This window comes from Pleurodeles waltl, chromosome 3_1 (genome assembly GCF_031143425.1).
Source record: "Pleurodeles waltl isolate 20211129_DDA chromosome 3_1, aPleWal1.hap1.20221129, whole genome shotgun sequence".
In the NCBI taxonomy this organism is placed as follows: domain Eukaryota; kingdom Metazoa; phylum Chordata; class Amphibia; order Caudata; family Salamandridae; genus Pleurodeles; species Pleurodeles waltl.
Window position 1 is genome coordinate 641139348 of NC_090440.1, and position 21768 is coordinate 641161115.

General features: G+C 40.5%; 1 protein-coding gene across 1 annotated transcript in view; it reads right to left on the reverse strand.

Annotated features, from left to right (window-relative positions):
- LOC138284407 (mucin-2-like) overlaps positions 1-21768 on the reverse strand; it is a 1933778-nt gene that overhangs the window by 793783 nt on the left and 1118227 nt on the right. Inside the window, exons 31-36 of the mRNA XM_069223144.1 lie at positions 16454-17335; positions 14342-14509; positions 12252-12425; positions 10136-10309; positions 8032-8205; positions 5917-6090 (exon numbers count right to left, since the gene is read on the reverse strand). Coding sequence (XP_069079245.1) covers positions 5917-6090; positions 8032-8205; positions 10136-10309; positions 12252-12425; positions 14342-14509; positions 16454-17335 — 1746 coding nt within the window. The remainder of the gene's footprint in view (positions 1-5916; positions 6091-8031; positions 8206-10135; positions 10310-12251; positions 12426-14341; positions 14510-16453; positions 17336-21768) is intronic.

Here is a 21768-nt window from a genome sequence, read left to right on the forward strand (position 1 = left end):
AGGAAGCAAATCCTGATCACATCCCTGACAGCATGGGCTGAGGCCCAAGAGGTAGAGTCAGAAGAAGCTCCAGAGGAGGGAGAAAGAAGGGAGGATGCAAGCTCTAACCACTCAGGGGAGGGAAGGCATCTGACCCTAAGTGAGGACGAGGAAGAACAGTCCTCAGTAGATACAGTCACTAGGGGCAGGCCCAAAGCTAGTGGTAGGAAGGGGGTCCTTTCAGGAGGAGAGAACCCATCCATCAGAGAAAGAGAGCTGGAGGCCCAGCTAGCATACATAGCTTTGGAAGCAGAGAAGCTGGCCCTAGAAAAGCAAAAGTGGGCATACAAAGAAAAAAGAGATGGAAGCAGCGATAAAGAAGCTGAGGTGTCCATGGGTGGGGGAGTTTGCCCCAGATTACCCAAGGGGGTGGTTCCTGCTTATGTAGAGGGGGATGACATAGATAAGTGGCTGGGGGCCTTTGAGAAGGCACTCCAAATGAGAAGGATTAGGCCTCAATACTGGGGTTCCCTTTTGTGTGAGTTGGTCCCCAATTCTGACCTTAAGGGGGGAGGAGGCTGATTCATACCCTAGTATGAAGAGGTGCTTAGCCAAGAAGTTTGGTCTGACCCCAGAGCAATATAGAATGAAGTTCAGGGACACCCAGAAGGTCAGTACCCAGTCTTGGGTTGACTTTGTGGACATTTCACTAAAGGCACTAGAGGGCTGGATTATTGGTAACAAAGTAGATACTTATGAGGGGTTATACAATCTGATCATGAGAGAGCACATCTTGACCAATTGTATCCAAGAAAGGTTACGCCAGCATCTACTGGACTCTAAGCAGACCAACCCTAGAGAGCTAGGGGAGGCAGCTGATGAGTGGTTGAGAACCAGGGTGGTTGTCAAGTCCCAGGGGGGAGACTCCAAGAAGGGGGGGACAGGTCCCCAAAAACCTAAGGAGGGAGGTGGTAAGCCCACCACAGAGACTCCCTCTGTACCCCAGAACCCTAAGAAGGAGGAGAGTAAATCCCACTCCCACTCTGACAAGCAGAGACAGGGAGACCCAGGGTTAAAAAAACTCTTGGACAGTAGGGCTTGCTTTGACTGTCAGCAGACAGGTCACTTCAGAGGATATGCAGCCTGTCCAAGGAAGGTGGTTAGCACTGGGCTGTCCAGTGTAGCCATAGAGGAGGATTCCTCAGATGATGAAGTCCTCCTAGCATTGTGCTGGGAGACAGGACCAGATGGTAAGCTGGTGATCCCTGAGGGTGGGAGTAGGCACTTCCACCACGTTCAAGTGAATGGGATCCCTACCACTGGCCTGAGAGACACCTGTGCCAGTCACACTATAGTGAGTGACCGGTTAGTGACCCCAGACATGTATGTCCCAGGAAAGACAAAGAAAGTCAGGATAGCCACAGGGGAGGTCACCTCCAAACCTGTAGCCATAGTGCCCCTAGAGAGGGAGGGTATCCTTGACTGGATTAGGGTGGTAGTCAGTGCTGACCTTCCCCTAGATTGTATCCTGGGCAATGACCTCCCAGAGGTGAGTCTGGTCACAGATGGGGTGGTCGCCCAGGGCGCCCCCCCAACCCAAAGTCCTGGGGAGTCAGTCCCTACAGTTAGGAGACAGGGGTCCCCAAGAAAAGGAAAGAAGAAAAGGAAGGGTAGGCCACTCTTAAAGAGAGTTCCAGGGAGCCAAGGGCCTTCTGCCCCAGTAAGGGGGGAGCCCAGAGTTGGCACTGGTGAGGCCTCACCTGACCCCAAGGAAGTCCTGAGTAGTCAGGCAGCTGTCCAGATGCAAGGTGTTGCCCCTGCACTGACAGAAGGGAGAGTGGAAGGAGGGTGTCTGCCACAGGAGGTGGTAGCCCCCCACTCTAGACAGCAAGAGGGGTGCCAGGACCCCAAAATGCCCCTTAAAGCAGCTCAGCCACCTGTCAGTGGAGAGCTTAGGGTGTGGTTCTGGGTACTGACAGCTGTCAGTAGCCTCTGCTGGGTGCTAGCCTTCCTGGCAGTAATGTACTTGGCCTGGGAGGCAGACCCCAGGGCCAATAGCAAAGTAGGCCCCCTGACCCTATTGGTCATGGTGGGGTTGCTCAAGTGTTGGGTGACCTCTTTGGGTAAGCTAGGTGTTGCCCTAGCAAAGTTTGGAGTAGGGGAGGTGGGCACCTCACTACCCAAGTTGGCAGAGAGAAAGGAGGAAGACCCCCCTAGAGGAAAGTTTCAGTTTGAGTTGGGTCCTTTTACTGTTGGGATGGCTTCACTACCCATAGGGAGTGACCCTGACAGGAGGATATAAGGCAGAGTAGGCCCTGCAAAGGGACAGCCAGTTTTCTTCACTGTCTTCCTCGCCTAACAAGCCAGGAAGACTCTCCCAGGGTTGGGCTGAGTCTCCTGGGCGTGTGGGCTGGGGGGGGGGGGGTTGTGTGAGAAAACAGGGCTGATTGCAGAGGCCCCATAACTTTTTGCCCCCATTTTCCTCTTTTTGCTGGTGTTTTCCTGACTTTGATGGTGCCCTGGGTACTGCTAACCAGTCCCAGGGCCTGTGCTCTGTGTAAAATGGATATGCAAATTAGGCTAATTATAATTGGCTAAGTTAACCTACCTATAAGTCCCTAGTATATGGTAGGGCATGTAGGTTTAGGGACCACAGCATAGGTGGTGCACACCTAGGTGCATTGCTGAGGTGCCCAGTGTCATTTTAAAAGCAAGCCTGCCTTGCTGGCTGCTTTCAAATTAAAGTTATATGCAAATTCGACTTTGGAATTAAAGGTACTTCCAAAGTCTTAAACTACCTTATTTTTACATATAAGTCACCCCTAAGGTGTGCCCTATGTGCCCCTAGGGCTGGGTGCCATGTAACTATAAGCAGGGACTTTATAAAAATAGATTTATAAGCCCTGGTGAGGTAAAAACAGCCAAATTCGTTTTTCCCTCATTGAAGTAAATGGCCTTCATAGGCTAGAATGGGCAGACTTTATTTTAAATTTTAAAGTCTCCTTAAATGTTACATACCAAGAATTTGGTATCAAATTGATTGTTGTGATAAATCCCACAACTTCCAGTTGTTGGATTTAATATAACTTGTCCAGGTAAAAAGTTTAGACTTTACCTAAAAAGTTGCCAATTTCAGCTCTGCATTGTTTTTGCTGCTGTGCTCTGATTGGCCAGCCTGCAGCAGCTTCTGCCAGGCTGCCTTGATTAGGTGTGAAGTGGCCTGGCTTCACACAAAGGAATGTGCTTGGGGGAGAGAATCTCCCCTCAGCAGATGGTGAGGCAGGAAGGGGGAGGGCTGCCAAACTGGTCTTCAAAGGCAGAGAAGGACATTTGCAGCACCCAGCAACACCCCCACATCCTGCAACCCCAGACAACTAGGTGCCCCCTTGATTAGATTAGGAGAGGGCAGGAGAGGGGTGTGTTTATAATTTTTAGCCACACCAGTGGGTGGGCTCAGCCAGATGTAACCTCCAAAAATCAGATTCAGCCATGTTGGATTTTTAGAGACTGTTGCCTTTTGGGATGGATTTTTGCCACACTTCCCAGGAAGTGGTCATCACAGGGGGACGACCCTATACCTGATTGGAGGATCAGGACCCCCTGCTTTTCACCCAGGAGCAAGGATAAAACTGGCAGACCTGACCCCACACCTCAGATCCCCTCCAGAATTCAACAAGAAAGGAACTAAAGAAGAAGAAGGACTGCCCTGCTGGACCCCTGGCCTGCACCTGGAACCTGCACTCAGAAGGACTGCACCAGCTGCACACTTGGGCTTCACCACAAGAAGGACTTTGCCTGGCTTCAACTGGTTCAAGGAGGGACTCCCTGTTTGCTACAGGTGAAAAATTGCTAACCAGAGTCCCCTGCACCAACTCCTGAAGAAAGCGACCAGCTGACCACTGTCCAGTGGCCAAAAAGGAGTTTGCGCCAGGTGCATTCTGGGAGTTGAAGTCCGCACCCCCCAAGGACCATCACAGAACTTCTGGACCCTTGGGGTGAGCTGTGGACCCCAAAAGAACCTTAAAAGAACATCTGGGTGAAGCCCCAGAAGTTTGGAAAAGATTTGAGAATTTTTGGAAAAAAGCTCCAGAGAGGGACCGACCCGCCGCGGAAATTCTAGCCGGCTTGCCTCAACCGCGACCCGGCCTGACTTCGTGGTTCGTCCCGGTAAAGAAAAACATCCAAAAAAGAGACTAAGTCCGAACGTAAAAAGTTGACCGGGACCTCCCAGCCATCGTATCCGAGAAGGGCTCCATGGACGTCGTATCAAGATCCAGGTTTACCCCGGTCGAAGGATTTTCATCTCGAAAAAACTACTAAGTCCGAAGGTAAAAGTCTCCACCGAGGAAACCCACATCGCGTATCCAGACAAGGGCTCCAGGAGGTCGGATTCAACTGGCAGGTTCGTCCCGGTGAAGAAAAACTTCAAAATAAAGACTAAGTCAGAAGGTAACTTTTTAACCGAGGCTTCCCGCGACCTGTAGCCGAGCAGGGCTCCATCGCGGTCGGCCTGAAAGTTTGACTTTGCCCCGGTCGAGGTGCAACCAGATGACCCGATTGGCGCTTTTTGTTTCTAAGCGCTAGAAAAGTAATAATTCTTTAAAAATTCATATCTCCGGTTCCCCTGAACCGATTTTAATCGTTTTTGTGCCATTTAAAGATAAAAATATAAACTATTTTTATAAATTGGTTTTGGATTTTTAAACTGTTTCCTGTGTTTTATTTAATTACTGTTTTGTGATATTTGAATGCTTTACACATTGTCTCCTAAGTTAAGCCTTGACGCTCGTTGCCAAGCTACCAAGGGTTGAGCTGGGATTAATTTACTGAGACCTAACTGTACCTATGTGGAGGTTAGTGGCTTGTTGCTAGGTGTAGGTACCTACCTGCCCTACCAATAACCATTTTCCAACATGATTCATTTTAGTTGATCTAAACCAGCCAGTGTATTTATTGTATAAATTGAACCGACATTCCAATTGGGCTGAATTAGCCCTTTCTATGAAGAAAGAATCTGTGAAGAAAAGTTCATTCTTTAAAAATGATATTAATCATTATTAATATTAATATTTGAGAGCATTAATTATATTAATAATTTAGAGGGTTTCACATAATTAATGCAATAGTTTATTTTCAGTAACAACACTAATTACATAGGAGATCGTGATAATTTCAGAACAGAAAAAGTAGAAACTAAGTTGAGGACTGTGCACCTTTTAAGTAGCAGATCCCTTAAGATTTCGAATTGTCTTTGATGCCAGCTAAGCTGGGGGAAAGGTGAATGCTACAGTCATTCAATGGGAAGTTTCCTTTTAAACAGCTCTAAGTCTCTGTTAAGCACCGACCCGCCATTACTCCATTTCCTTCATTGACATCTCATATACTTTTTCAAACAAATTACATTCAGAGCTAAAGCATAAGCTTTGCACATTTTAATTCTTGACTGTAAAATAGGCCAAGTACTGTTGAGGATATGGGCTTAGAAACAACTTGGTTAAGACTGACTAAAAGATACTGTTAGCAAAGGCGTACTGTAATGTTGCTAGCCCAGAGCAAAGGTCCTGGATTCTCCTCCATCCAGACATTATACGAGCACAAAACTAGTGTGTATCGCCTCTGCATGGTCCTCTATTCAACTCGAAATGTCCTAAAATGCAGCTCCAGAAACAAAGCAGATGTATTTTGGGAATTATTGAGGTTGTTTTGTTTACAATTGACGATGGTTGTTGGTTGAAATAAGAGCCTTATATGCATGCAAACCATAGTTTTTGAACAGAACAAAAGGATTTTGACAGTCATTTTAAATACTTGAAAACAGATCTTTTGTACTAAGAGAAGGATTTCTGCTCCAACCACAAGCAGGCAAATATGTAAATCTAACTGTGGACCCTAAAGCAGTTATAAAGAATTTAGGATAAACAAATGACTTGTTCTTACCACTTGACAATGTCGATGTCGTGCTGGCTGTGGTAGTAGAAGCAGGAGTACTCTTTATGCTTGTCAAAGAAGAAGTACTCCTTCCAGTGCTTGTAGAGGAGGTTGTTGATCTTGTAGAAGACAGAGAACTTCCAGAGCTGGTAGAAATGGAAGTACTAGGTGTAGTTTGTGTAACTGAAAAAAAAAAAAAGTACTGGTAAAGCCAACAGGTCCTCTCTTTATCAGGCAAATACCAATGTGTTGGCTTTGCCGATGCCTTTTATTTTATCATTCTCACATGACTGTCGCAATGCCAGAACAGTGAAATTTAAAAAGCCGAAATGGGCCTTCGTGAGTCAGGAGGCATGTGCTGTGTGCGCAACGCATGTGCATGCATGTTAGCCCATGGCAGCCCTTTTTTTTGTAATAGCTTAATTTGTGGGTGGCTACGATGTACTCAACTGTGTGTAGATGTGTTAACATATGTCCATAAAACACATTCATCTAAAACACCAGTGGCCAGTTTTTTTTAATCAATTATATACCCCTCCAACATTGTAGATTGTCATTTTAGAACAGTAAAATAAAAAAATAAAAAAATTATGTTTGTTTGTGCACAAAAAAGAATGCAAACAGTACATTACCACTTAGGAGTTTCTGCACCCTCAAAAAGAAAAAGAATTAAAAAAAAAATAACTGAGAGCAATATGCAAAGGGGTGGTGGGCAACAGGGGAGTAATGGGGAACAACTGATGATCAGTGGCCTGGGCATAGACTCGGGCATAAACATGCAGAGAGTGCGTTGGTTGGGGGCCATACGCATAAAAACAACACATTAAAATAGGAATTAATGCCAATGTATGAGTGTGGACTACTTTTAAGTAGTTCCCATCCTCAAAATGCAGTGGCCTTATACCAGTACTTATGTACAGCCTCTATAAATGAAGAACATACAATGGAAATACATTTTTTTATTAAATCAAATGTATATTTAATTTAAAACAACACAACCAAGTTTAAGGCAGAATAATCCCTGGTTTTACCATGAATGTCCCTTCTATATTCCCAAAGTTTACTAAGCTTTCACTTTTGTATTCACCAACTGCTGAAATATGATTCATTTTAGTTGATCTAAACCAGCCAGTGTATTTATTGTATAAATTGAACCGACATTCCAATTGGGCTGAATTAGCCCTTTCTATGAAGAAAGAATCTGTGAAGAAAAGTTCATTCTTTAAAAATGATATTAAGCATTATTAATATTATTATTTGAGAGCATTCATTATATTAATAATTTAGAGGGTTTCACATAATTAATGCAATGGTTTATTTTCAGTAACAACACTAATTACATAGGAGATCGTGATAATTTCAGAACAGAAAAAGTAGAAAGTAAGTTGAGGACTGTGCACCTTTTAAGTAGCAGATCCCTTAAGATTTGGAATTGTCTTTGATGTGAGCTAAGCTGGGGTAAAGGTGAATGCTACAGTGATTCAATGGGACGTTTCCTTTCAAACAGCTCTAAGGCTCTGTTAAGCCCCGACCCGCCATTACTCCATTTGCCTCATTGACATCTCATATACTTTTTCAAACAAATTACATTCAGTGCTAAAGCATAAGCTTTGCACATTTTAATTCTTGACTGTAAAATAGGCCAAGTACTGTTGAGGATATGGGCTAAGAAGCAACTTGGTTAAGACTGACTAAAAGATACTATTAGCAGAGGCGTACTGTAATATTGCTAGCCCAGAGCAAAGGTCCTGGATTCTCCTCCATCCAGACATTATACAAGCATAAAACTAGTGTGTATCGCCTCTGCATGGTCCTCTATTCAACTCGAAATGTCCTAAAATGCAGCTCCAGAAACACAGCAGATGTATTTTGGGAATTATTGAGGTTGTTTTGTTTACAATTGACGATGGTTGTTGGTTGAAATAAGAGCCTTATATGCATGCAAACCATAGTTTTTGAACAGAACAAAAGGATTTTGACAGTCATTTTAAATACTTGAAAACAGATCTTATGTACTAAGAGAAACATTTCTACTCCAACCACAAGCAGGCAAATATGTAAATCTAACTGTGGACCCTAAAGCAGTTATAAAGAATTTAGGATAAACAAATGACTCGTTCTTACCACTTGACAATGTCGATGTCATGCTGGCTGTGGTAGTAGAAGCAGGAGTACTCTTTATGCTTGTCAAAGAAGGAGTACTCCTTCCAGTGCCTGTAGAGGAGGTTGTAGATCTTGTAGAAGAGAGAGAACTTCCAGAGCTGGTAGAAATGGAAGTACTAGGTGTAGTTTGTGTAACTGAAACAACAACAAAAAAGTACTGGTAAAGCCAACAGGTCCTCTCTTTATCAGGCAAATACCAATGTGTTGGCTTTGCCGATGCCTTTTATTTTATCATTCTCACATGACTGTCGCAATGCCAGAACAGTGAAATTTAAAAAGCCGAAATGGGCCTTCGTGAGTCAGGAGGCATGTGATGTGTGCGCAATGCATGTGCATGCATGTTAGCCCATGGCAGCCCTTTTTTTTGTAATAGCTTAATTTGTGGGTGGCTACGATGTACTCAACTGTGTGTAGATGTGATAACATATGTGCATAAAACACATGCATCTAAAACACCAGTGGCCTGTTTTGTTTGATCAATTATATACCCCTCCAACATTGTAGATTGACATTTTAGAACGGTAAAATAAAAAAATTCTGTTTGTATGAGCACAAAAAAGAATGCAAACAGTACATTACCACTTAGGAGTTTCTGCACCCTCAAAAAGAAAAATAATTAAAAAAAAATAACTGAGAGCAGTATGCAATCGGGTGTTGGGCAACAGGGGAGTAATGGGGAACAACTGATGATCAGGGGCCTGGGCATAGACTCGGGCATAAACATGCAGAGAGTGCGTTGGTTGGGGGCCATAAACATAAAAAAAACACTTTAAAATAGGAATTAATGCCAATGTATGATTGTGGACTACTTTTAAGCAGTTCACATCCTCAAAATGCAGTGGCCTTATACCAGTACTGATGTACAGCCTCTATAAATGAAGAACATACAATGTAAATACATTTTTTTATTAAATCAAATGTATATTTAATTTAAAAAACAGAACCAAGTTTTAGGCATAATAACCCCTGGTTCTACCATGAATGTCCCTTCTATATTCCCAAAGTTTACAAAGCTTTCACTTCTGTATTCAGCAACTGCTGAAATATGATTCATTTTAGTTGACCTAAACCAGCCAGTGTATTTATTTTATAAATTGAACCGACATTCCAATTGGGCTGAATTAGCCCTTTCTATGGAGAAAGAATTGGGGAGGAAAGTTCATTCTTTAAAAATGATATTAATCATTATTAATATTAATATTTGAGAGCATTAATTATATTAATAATTTAGAGGGTTTCACATAATTAATGCAATGGTTTATTTTCAGTAACAACACTAATTACATAGGTGATCGTGATATTTTCAGAACAGAAAAAGTGGAAAGTAAGTTGAGGACTGTGTACCTTTTAAGTAGCAGATCCCTTAAGATTTGGAATTGTCTTTGATGCCAGCTAAGCTGGGGGAAAGGTGAATGCTACAGTGATTCAATGGGACGTTTCCTTTTAAACAGCTCTAAGTCTCTGTTAAGCACCGACCCGCCATTACTCCATTTCCCTCATTGACATCTCATATACTTTTTCAAACAAATTACATTCAGTGCTAAAGCATAAGCTTTGCACATTTTAATTCTTGACTGTAAAATAGGCCAAGTACTGTTGAGGATATGGGGTAAGAAGCAACTCGGTTAAGACTGACTAAAAGATTCCATTAGCAGAGGCGTACTGTAATGCTAGCCCAGAGCAAAGGTCCTGGATTCTCCTCCATTCAGACATTATACGAGCACAAAACTAGTGTGTATCGCCTCTGCATGGTCCTCTATGCAACTCAAAATGTCCTAAAATGCAGCTCCAGAAACAAAGCTGATGTATTTTGGGAATTATTGAGGTTATTTTGTTTGCAATTGATGATGGTTGTTGGTTGAAATAAGAGCCTTATATGCATGCAAACCATAGTTTTTGAACAGAACAAAAGGATTTTGACAGTCATTTTAAATACTTGAAAACAGATCTTTTGTACTAAGAGAAGGATTTCTGCTCCAACCACAAGCAGGCAAATATGTAAATCTAACTGTGGACCCTAAAGCAGTTATAAAGAATTTAGGATAAACAAATGACTTGTTCTTACCACTTGACAATGTCGATGTCGTGCTGGCTGTGGTAGTAGAAGCAGGAGTACTCTTTATGCTTGTCAAAGTAGGAGTACTCCTTCTTGTGCCTGTAGAGGAGGTCGTAGGTCTTGTAGAAGAGAGAGAACTTCCAGAGCTGGTAGAAATGGAAGTACTAGGTGTAGTTTGTGTAACTGAAACAAAAAAAAAAGTACTGGTAAAGCCAACAGGTCCTCTCTTTATCAGGCAAATACCAATGTGTTGGCTTTGCCGATGCCTTTTATTTTATCATTCTCACATGACTGTAGCAATGCCAGAACAGTGAAATTTAAAAAGCCGAAATGGGCTTTTGTGAGTCAGGAGGCATGTGCTGTGTTTGCAACGTATGTACATGCATGTTAGCCCATGGCAGCCCTTTTTTTGTAATAGCTTAATTTGTGGGTGGCTACAATGTACTCAACTGTGTGTAGATGCGTTAACATATGTGCATAAAACACATGCATCTAAAACACCAGTGGCCTGTTATGTTTGATCAATTATATACCCCTCCAACATTGTAGATTGTCATTTTAGAACGGTAAAATAAGAAATACAAAAATTATGTTTGTTTCAGAACAAAAAAGAATGCAAACAGTACATTACCACTTAGGAGTTTCTGCACCCTCAAAAAGAAAAAGAATTTAAAAAAAATACCTGAGAGCAATATGCAATGGGGTGTTGGGCAACAGGGGAGTAATGGGTAACAACTGATGATCAGGGGCCTGGGTATAGACTCGGGCAAAAACATGCAGAGAGTGCGTTGGTTGGGAGCCATACGCATAAAAACAACTCTTTAAAATAGGAATTAATGCCAATGTATGAGTGTGGACTACTTTTAAGTAGTTCACATCCTCAAAATGCAGTGGCCTTATACCAGTACTGACGTACAGCCTCTATACAGTATATGAAGAACATACAATGGAAATACATTTTTTAATTAAATCAAATGTATATTTAATTTAAAAAACAGAACCAAGATTAAGGCAGAATACCCCTGATTCTACCATGAATGTCCCTTCTATATTCCCAAAGTTTACAAAGCTTTCACTTCTGTATTCACCAACTGCTGAAATATTATTTATTTTAGTTGATCTAAACCAGCCAGTGTATTTATTGTATAAATTGAAGCGACATTCCAATTGGGCTGAATTAGCCCTTTCTATGAAGAAAGAATCTGTGAAGAAAAGTTCATTCTTTAAAAATGATATTAATCATTATTAATATTAATATTTGACAGCATTAATTATATTAATAATTTAGAGGGTTTCACATAATTAATGCAATGGTTTATTTTCAGTAACAACACTAATTACATAGGAGATCGTGATAATTTCAGAACAGAAAAAGTAGAAACTAAGTTGAGGAATGTGCACCTTTTAAGTAGCAGATCCCTTAAGATTTGGAACTGTCTTTGATGCCAGCTAAGCTGGGGGAAAGGTGAATGCTACAGTGATTCAATGGGACGTTTCCTTTTAAACAGCTCTAAGGCTCTGTTAAGCCCAGACCCGCTATTACTCCATTTCCGTCATTGACATCTCATATACTTTTTCAAACAAATTACATTCAGTGCTAAAGCATAAGCTTTGCATATTTTAATTCTTGACTGTAGAATAGGCCAAGTACTGTTGAGGATATGGGCTAAGAAGCAACTTGGTTAAGACTGACTAAAAGATACTATTAGCAGAGGCGTACTGTAATATTGCTAGCCCAGAGCAAAGGTCCTGGATTTTCCTCCATCCAGACATTATACGAGCACAAAACTAGTGTGTATAGCCTCTGCATGGTCCTCTATTCAACTCGAAATGTCCTAAAATGCAGCTCCAGAAACAAAGCAGATGTATTTTGGGAATTATTGAGGTTGTTTTGTTTACAATTGACGATGGTTGTTGGTTGAAATAAGAGCCTTATATGCATGCAAAGCATAGTTTTTGAAGAGAACAAAAGGATTTTGACAGTCATTTTAAATACTTGAAAACAGATCTTTTGTACTTAGAGAAACATTTCTGCTCCAACCACAAGCAGGCAAATATGTAAATCTAACTGTGGACCCTAAAGCAGTTATAAAGAATTTAGGATAAACAAATGACTTGTTCTTACCACTTGACAATGTTGATGTCGTGCTGGCTGTGGTAGTAGAAGCAGGAGTACTCTTTATGCTTGTCAAAGAAGGAGTACTCCTTCCAGTGCCTGTAGAGGAGGTTGTAGATCTTGTAGGAGAGAGAGAACTTCCAGAGCTGGTAGAAATGGAAGTAGTAGGTGTAGTTTGTGTAACTGAAACAAAAACAAAAAAAGTACTGGTAAAGCTAACAGGTCCTCTCTTTATCAGGCAAATACCAATGTGTTGGCTTTGCCAATGCCTTTTATTTTATCATTCTCACATGACTGTCGCAATGCCAGAACAGTGAAATTTAAAAAGCCGAAATGGGCCTTCGTGAGCCAGGAGGCATGTGCTGTGTGCGCAACGCATGTGCATGCATGTTAGCCCATGGCTGCCCTTTTTTTTGTAATAGCTTAATTTGTGGGTGGCTACGATGTACTCAACTGTGTGTAGATGTCTTAACATATGTGCATAAAACACATGCATCTAAAACACCAGTGGCCATTTTTTTTTGATCAATTATATACCTCTCCAACATTGTAGATTGTCATTTTAGAACGGTAAAATAAAAAAAAACAAAAATTATGTTTGTTTGAGCACAAAAAAGAATGCAAACAGTACATTACCACTTAGGAGTTTCTGCTCCCTCAAAAAGAAAAACAATTTTAAAAAAAATAACTGAGAGCAATATGCAATGGGGTGTTGGGCAACAGGGGAGTAATGGGCAACAACTGATGATCAGGGGCCTGGGCATAGACTTGGGCATAAACATGCAGACAGTGCGTTGGTTGGGGGCCATACGCATAAAAAAAACACTTTAAAATAGGAATTAATGCCAATGTATGAGTGTGGACTACTTTTAATTAGTTCACATCCTCAAAATGCAGTGGTCTTATACCAGTAGTGATGTACAGCCTTTATAAATGAAGAACATACAATGGAAATACATGTTTTAATTAAATCAAATGTATATTTAATTTAAAAAATAGGCAGAATAACCCCTGGTTCTACCATGAATGTCCCTTCTATATTCCCAAAGTTTACAAAGCTTTCACTTCTGTATTCAGCAGCTGCTGAAATATGATTCATTTTAGTTGACCTAAACCAGCCAGTGTATTTATTGTATAAATCGAACCGACATTCCAATTGGGCTGAATTAGCCCTTTCTATGAAGAAATGTTCATTCTTTAAAAATGATATTAATCATTATTAATATTAATATTTGAGAGCATTAATTATATTAATAATTTAGAGGGTTTCACATAATTAATGCAATGGTTTATTTTCAGTAACAACACTAATTACATAGGTGATCGTGATAATTTTAGAACAGAAAAAGTAGAAAGTAGGTTGAGTACTAGGCACCTTTTAAGTAACAGAACCCTTAAGATTTGGAATTGTCTTTGATGCCTGCTAAGCTGGGGTAAAGGTGAATGCTACAGTGATTCAATTGGACATTTCCTTTTAAACAGCTATAAGGCTTTGTTAAGCACCGACCCGCCATTACTCCATTTCCCTCATAGACATCTCAGATACTTTTTCAAACAATTTACATTCAGTGCTAAAGCATGAGCTTTGCACATTTTAATTCTTGACTGTAAAATAGGCCAAGTACTGTTGAGGAGATGGGCTAAGAAGCAACTCGGTTAAGACTGGCTAAAAGATACTATTAGCAGAGGGGTACTGTAATATTGCTCGCCCAGAGCAAAGGTCCTGGATTCTCCTCTATCCAGACATTATACGAGCACAAAACTAGTGTGTATCGCCTCTGCATAGTCCTCTATTCAACTCGAAATGTCCTAAAATGCCACTCCAGAAACAAAACAGATGTATTTTGGGAATTATTGGGGTTGTATTTTTTACAATTGACGATGGTTGTTGGTTGAAATAAGAGCCTTATATGCATGCAAACCATAGTTTTTGAACAGAACAAAAGGATTTTGACAGTCATTTTAAATACTTGAAAACAGAGCGTTTGTACTAAGATAAATATTTCTGTTCCAAACACAAGCAGATAAATATGTCAATCTAACTGTGGACCCTAAAGCAGTTATAAAGTAATTAATACAAATAAATGACTTGTTCTTACCCCTTGACAATGTCGTCCTGGCTATGGTAGTAGAAGCAGGAGTACTCGTTCTGCTTGTCAAAGAAGGAGTACTCCTTCCAGTGCCTGTATAGGAGGTCGTAGATCTTGTAGAAGAGAGAGAACTTCCAGAGCTGGTAGAAACGGAAGTACCTGGTGTAGTCTGTGTAACTGAAACAAAACAAAAATAAGTACTGGTAAAGCCAACAGGTCCTCTCTTTATCAGGCAAATACCAACGTGTTGGCTTTGCCGATGCCTTTTATTTTATCCTTCTCACATGACTGTCGCCATGCCAGAGCAGTGAAATTTAAAAAGCCCAAATGGACCTTCATGAGTCAGGAGGCATGTGCTATGTGCGCAACGCATGTGCATGCATGTTAGCCCATGGCAGACCTTTTTTTTGTAATAGCTTAATTTGTAGATGGCATCGATGTGATCAATTGTGTGTAGATGTGTTAACATATGTGCATAAAACACATGCATATGAAACACCAGTGGTCAGTTTTTTTTGTTCAATTTTATACCTCTCCAACATTGTAGATTGTCATTTTAGAAAAGTAAAATAAAAAGATCCAAAAATTATGTTTGTAAGAGTACAAAAAAGAAAGTAAACAGTACATTACCACTTAGGAGTTTCTGCACCCTCAAAAAGAAAAATAATTAAAAAAAATAACTGAGAGAAATATGCAATGGGGTGGTGGGCAACAGGGAAGTAATGGGGAACAACTGATGATCAGGGGCCTGGGCATAGACTCGGTCATAAGCATGCAGAAAGTGCATTGGTTGGGGGCCATACGCATAAAAACAACACTTTAAAATAGGAATTAATGGCAATGTATGAGTGTGGACTACTTTTTAAGTAGTTCACATCCTCAAAATGCGGTGGCCTTACACCAGTACTGATGTACAGTCTCTAAAAATTAAGAACATTCAATGGAAATACGTTTTTTAATTAAAACAAATATATATTTAATTTAAAAAACAGAACCAAGTTTTAGGCAGAATAACCCCTGGTTCTACCATGAATGTCCCTTATATATTCCCAAAGTTTACAAGCTTTCACTTCTGTATTCACCAACTGATGAAATGTGATTAATTTTAGTTGATCTTAACCAGGCAGTTTATTTATTGTATAAATTAAACCGACATTCCAATTGGGCAGAATTAGCCCTTTCTATGAAGAAAGAATCTATGAAGAAAAGTTCATTCTTTAAAAATGAGTCTTTGGTATGATAGCATCATATTAATATTTGAGAGCATTAATTATTCTATTAATAATTGAGAGGGTTATACATAATTAATGCAATGGTTTATTTTCAGTAACAACAATAATTACATAGGTGATAATTTCAGAACAGAAAAAATAGAAAGTGGGTTGAGGACTGTGTACCTTTTAAGTAACTGATCCCTTAAGATTTGGATTTGTATTAGATGCCACCTAAGCTGGGGGAAAGGCTAAAGCTACAGTGATTCACTTGGATGTTTCCATTTAAACAGCTGTAAGGCTCTATAAAGCACCTACTCGCCATCACTCCATTTCCCTCATTGACATCTCATATACTTTTTCAAACAGTTTACATTCAGTGCTAAAGCATGAGCTTTGCACATTTTAATTCTTGATTGTAAAATAGGCCAAGTACTGTTGAGGATATGGGCTAAGAAGCAACTCGGTTAAGACTGGCTAAAATGTACTATTAGCAAAGGGGTATTGTAATATTGCTAGCCCAGAGCAAAGGTCCTGGATTCTCCTCTATCCAGACATTATACGAGCACAAAACTAGTGTGTATCGCCTCTGCATGGTCCTCTATTCATCTTGAAATGTCCTAAACTGCCACTCCAGGAACAAAGCAGATGTATTTTGGGAATTATTGAGGTTTTGTTTTATTTTGTTTTGTTTACACTTTGGTTGAAATAAGAGCCTTATATGCATACAAACCATAGTTTTTGAACAGAACAAAATGATTTTGACAGTCATTTTAAATACTTGAAAACAGATCGTTTGTACTAAGAGAAACATTTCTGCTCCAAACATAAGCAGATAAATATGTAAATCTAACTGTGGACCCTAAAACAGTTATAAAGAATTTATTAGAAATAAATGACTTGTTCTTACCACTTGACAATGTCAATGTCGTGCTGGCTGTGGAAGTAGAAGCAGGAGTACTCGTTATGCTTGTCAAAGAAGGAGTACTCCTTCCAGTGCCTGTAGAGGAGGTCGTAGATCTTGTAGAAGAGAGAGGACTTCCAGAGCTGGTAGAAAAGGAAGTAATAGGTGTATTCTGTGTAGAGGTGGAAGTGGTAGTTGCAGTGCTATTAGAATAAGCAGTACTCGTTGTAGTTCTTGTAGATAAAGGAATGTTGGATGTGGAGCTTTTAGAAGTGGCAACAGTGGTTGTGCTTCTTGTAGAGGATTGAGTGGTAGTTGTGGAGCTTGTAGAAGACACTGTCTTGTATGTAATTGTTGAAGAGAAAGGAGTGCTGGCTGCAGTGGTTTTAGAGGAGACCATACTCGTTAAGATACTTCTTGATGATGGAGTACTTGTTGTATAGCTTGTTGATGAGGTAGCGCTTATACTGGAAGATAGAGTGCTACGAGTGATACTTGTTGAGCTAGAAGTAATACTCGTAGTTCTGGATGCAGCAGAAGTGGTAGGTCTTTTTGTTGATGAAAAACATGGCTCAAACATGTAGTAGTAGCACAGAAATTGGACTTCATAGTCAAAGCACAATGATGCTGGCTGATTCTCATTGTAACACACAAGTCCAATTGATTTGTTGCATTCCACATTCTGGCCATTTGTCATTATAGGCTCACTAGGATATTCTGCTGCCCTGCAGTTAATGTCTCTTGGAGCTTTGCAAACTTCATTTCTGTTTGCTGTAATATTATGAATTGTTTCAAAATCTCCCAGACCATACTGTGGATTTGTTACATTAAACCATTTTGTCCAGACCAGAATCTCTTGTGCAGGTAAACAGTCTGCTGCATACGGCTCTGTTATGGTAAAAAAAAAAAAATGTGTTTGTTTTTCATATATAGCTACATTCTCAGTGAAGTTTACCTTGTGAGTCATTCATTCACAAAGAAGAAACTGTTGACTGTAAACAAACTTATTTTCAAGTACATCTTCTAGAACCTCATATCACTTAACCAAGAGGAGGAAGTCAGACTAACATAAGTCTTCCTGGAGTGCATACTTATCACAAACAAGTATGGTAGCTTTAGGTGAAATGCTGGTTACTGCATTCCTTCTGTAAGGTGAAACAACAATGGTCCACCTCAACTCATTCCAGAATTTCTGTGCAGGTGAAGGAGGGGAAAAGGAAAAAAGAAAAAAAAAATTTAAGGAAGAGGAATCCTCATACATATAATAGTGTTATGCTTCATAATCAGTAACCTCTCCCCACCCTGGTAGGACAATACCACCAGGGTAGACCCAACTCCATGTCTGACTCAAAGCAGGGAGGAGTTCTTAGATAAAATCTACTGGATAACAACAGGATCCAGATCAGTGAGTTAAAAATACCTACTGTTCCCGGTGCAACATCTTTATTGAATGGGAACAGTAGGTAAGATGAAAACAATGAGATGGTTATTGAGAAATATATCTCATACCATCTCTCTCAAGAAGCCCAACATGCTTCTGCCCTCAACAAAGCCCATTCAGGTCTGGGGCATTCCTCAGGGCTAAGGATCCCTACAAACATTTCAACGACCTCCAAGCCACACTTCTGAAAATTAAAAGCCACAATCAGGTGAGTCCTACCTGAGATCAGCAGAGCAATTACTAATCTATGAAATCAAAGCACAAATATTAATTATATCTTTTCCTCCACACTTTACCTATTCTATTGAAAAGTGCACATATTGGTGACACTGCACAACACACCACAGCAAATACATATGGTAGGTGCCACAAATGCATGCAGGAACAGTAGGCGTGTACATACATCACTATTGTGTGTCCCCACTTCGCAGATTGATAGCCTTAGGGATCTGGTATGTCCTAGAACCTATGTCACAGTTTTGTGATTTCTTCTTCTGCCCCCTTGTGAAACAAAACACCCACATATTTGCAAGACGTAAAGGTTGTTCTTAATCTGCTTAAGAACCTATAATTTGATGATGGGAGTGAGCTGTTGATCAATTTGGACGTGGAGTTCCTATACACATACATTCCACAGGAAGCAACCCTGAAAGTGTTGAGAAAATCTTGAATGATACAGTATGGGCGTTTATGACTCCACAGGATTTCATACTCACCCTTGCCCATTTGGCACTGACACTCAATGTGTTTTAGTTTGATGAAGAGTACTTCCTTCAAATATATGGAACTTCAATGGGAAGCACATTTTCTCTTGGCCCTGCCTGTATTTATGTACAGTTGTTTGAGTCTGAGTGCATCCTACATGAGTCAAATCCCTTTGAAGGCAAAATAGTTTTGTGGAAACGCTACATAAATAACGTTCTACTCATCTGGACAGGCACTAAGAAAGAAGCAGGTATATTCTTCCAATGGTTAAATGCATGAACCCTTTTCTGCGTTTTACTGCTACTATAGAAGGCAATGAGTTACCATTCCTTGATCTTTTGACTAAGTGGAAAAGAGGCTACCTGAAGACGGAGGTGTTTTATAAACCAACTGATTTAAAATGTTCCTTTTCAAAAGCTTCCATCTGCGAGCATTGAATCCAAATTTGCACGTAGGTCACTTTGTATGCTTGAAACATAATTGCTCTGAGACATCAGATTATAAAACACAGGCAAAGAAGCTATCATTCAAGTTGACTGAGGAGAAGCATCCAGTCCATTTGATAAAGAGAGGTAAGAAAAGGGCTTTGAACAATGATAGAGACCAATTTTTATTGACTTATAAAAGAGAGGAGAGTAGTAGGCTGATATGTGTGTCTACCTTTCACCCCTTGCCAAATAGATTTAAAAGAATCATCAGCCAACATTGGCAAAGCCTCTGATCAGAGTAATTAGTTTTCAGTAAATTCATGTATGTACTCAAAAGGACCAGAAGTATCAAAGACATGCTGGTACATACATGCCCCAAGTTATATAAGACACAAGGGGATCAGGCTAATCTTTGGAATCTCCCTCCACCGACTGGACATTCTCCACCTGGCAATTGCAGTGTGTGTCCATTAACAAGAAAGACTAAAAAAATTGAACTGGGTTTTAGGACCGCATGGAAGTTGAAGAGCTATTCAAAAATGTAATATGTGTTTAAAGTGTCCCTGTAATATGTTATATGTAGAGATTACCACCAGAAGTGTACCCATTGGCATCATCGAACACAGAAGTACAATCAGGTGTAAACAGGATGTGACAAAGCTAACAAGACACTACGTTGAGAGTGAACATGGGGAGGATAAGATGGATTGTTGTGTGCTTGAAAAATTAAAGAAATCGTGTAGACATGAGTGAACCTCTGTTAATTTTTGAGCAGCAATGCATCTATAGGCTCCGCACCGATTGCCATGGACTGAACAATGATGTCTCTTTGATCAGTATAACTGGTTGACCCATAAAATTTGGCCTTAGACCACTCCTTTTGATTTATGCGTGGCATAACCCTTTGGGGGACTGGTCTTCTTGCCATCACCCATGAACTATGTAGCTGGCAATATATGCTCGCTAGAGGGGTGATATACTTAAAAAAATAGATTAATGGGGAATGGATGGCATCCTGCCATGTTTGCAGTCTTTTCCAATTTTTAGAATTGGACACTGTCACCCAGATAGGTTGGGTACGATGCCAAACAATTAAATTATTTACTGGTGATGCCGGTATTCAAATGGGTTATCTTAAGTTTATCATACGCCTGAACATCTTTGCATTATTATTGTCCCTATGCTTAGCTTCTTAGCTATGGACCATACTTAAAGTAGGAGGCAACCGGTGGCAGTGGTGTCCAAATTGTGTAGTACCCTCCTGGTTGCCCCTTGATTAATCATGTCTTTTAATTGAGGGCCAAGTGGGAGCAGACTATATTTCTCAGGTATGCAGCAGTATTGAACAAGTGTAAATCTTTCTAGATGCTGCTTGAGCAATTTTGTCTAGTAGCTACAGGCTGAGCAGGAGCTGACTACATTTCCCAGGTGTCCCTAGCATAGTCCAATGTGATCATGTGCACGTCGACATGACACCGAAGCTCAGCACTTCCATTGTCACGACTTGGCTTTAAAATGGCAGCGTTGCGTCCGCTCAAGCTACAAGCTGCTAGGAAAGGGCATACATAGGTGACAAGGCACGATGTATCTCCTGGCATAGTAAGTGGTAGACCCCTCCCATCCCGACGGGGAGTGAGGGCATTGATACCTGAATTTGTGGTTTGTGTGTGTTTGTGACAACTCTTTGCGGCTATGTGTAACAAATAAGGAGGAACTCCTCATGTTATGGAGTTATGTGTCTGTTGCGGGTGGGTGCTATGTTAATAATGTGACACAGGACGCCCTGATGTATGTGTTGGGTATGTGTGTAGCAGTGGGCTAATATGTCTCTAATGGGTGATGATCAATATGGCATATCTAAAAAACTATTGAAGTGGTAGCGCAAGGCTACTGGAGCTAGCATCTATACATTATAAATGTGGCACAGCTGGGTATGTAATGAACTCATGTACTTTTTTAAATATTATAATTTATTCAAATGTAATTCGACAGCACGAACACCTCATTTGGGGCATGCTGTTGATAAGCCAAACATGAATTTGTTTTCACCTTGTCTTGATTAGAGTGTGACTACGGAGGACATTGTCTTTCTCTTTGACTAGAAAGTCAGTATCCCCTAAAGTCTAGGGTAAGGCATTTGCACAGCACATTTCCAGTAAAGAAGTGTTGGAATTGTTGGACAGCTTTTGTTTATATCACAATAGTGATATTTGTACATGCCTTTTGTTCCCGCGTTTGTGGCACTTACCACATGTGTTTGCTGTGTCACCAAAATGTCACTTTTTAATAGTATAGGCGAAGGTGTAGAGGTAAGGTTATAATTAATATTTGTGTTTTGCTTTAATAGGTTAATAATTGCTCTGCTTATCTCAGGTAGGACTCACCTGATTGTGGTTTTGGTTTTAAAATTTCACGTGTGGCTAGAAAGCCATTGGAATTTTTGTAGGGATCCTAGGCTCTGAGGAACGCCCCAGACCTGATTGGACTTTGTTGAGGGCAGAAACATTTTGGGCTTTTTGAGAGAGATGGTGTGAGTCATATTTCTCAATAACCATCCTGTTGTTTTTAACCTTACCTACTGTCCCCATCTAATTGTAAAAGGTGTTGCACTGGGGAGCAGTAAGGTATTTTTAACTCACTGATCTGGATCCCGTTGTTATCTTTATCTATCAATTTTATCTAAGAACTCCTCCCTGCTTTGAGTCCGGCAGGGAGTCAAGTCCGCTCTGATAACAATGTCCTACCAG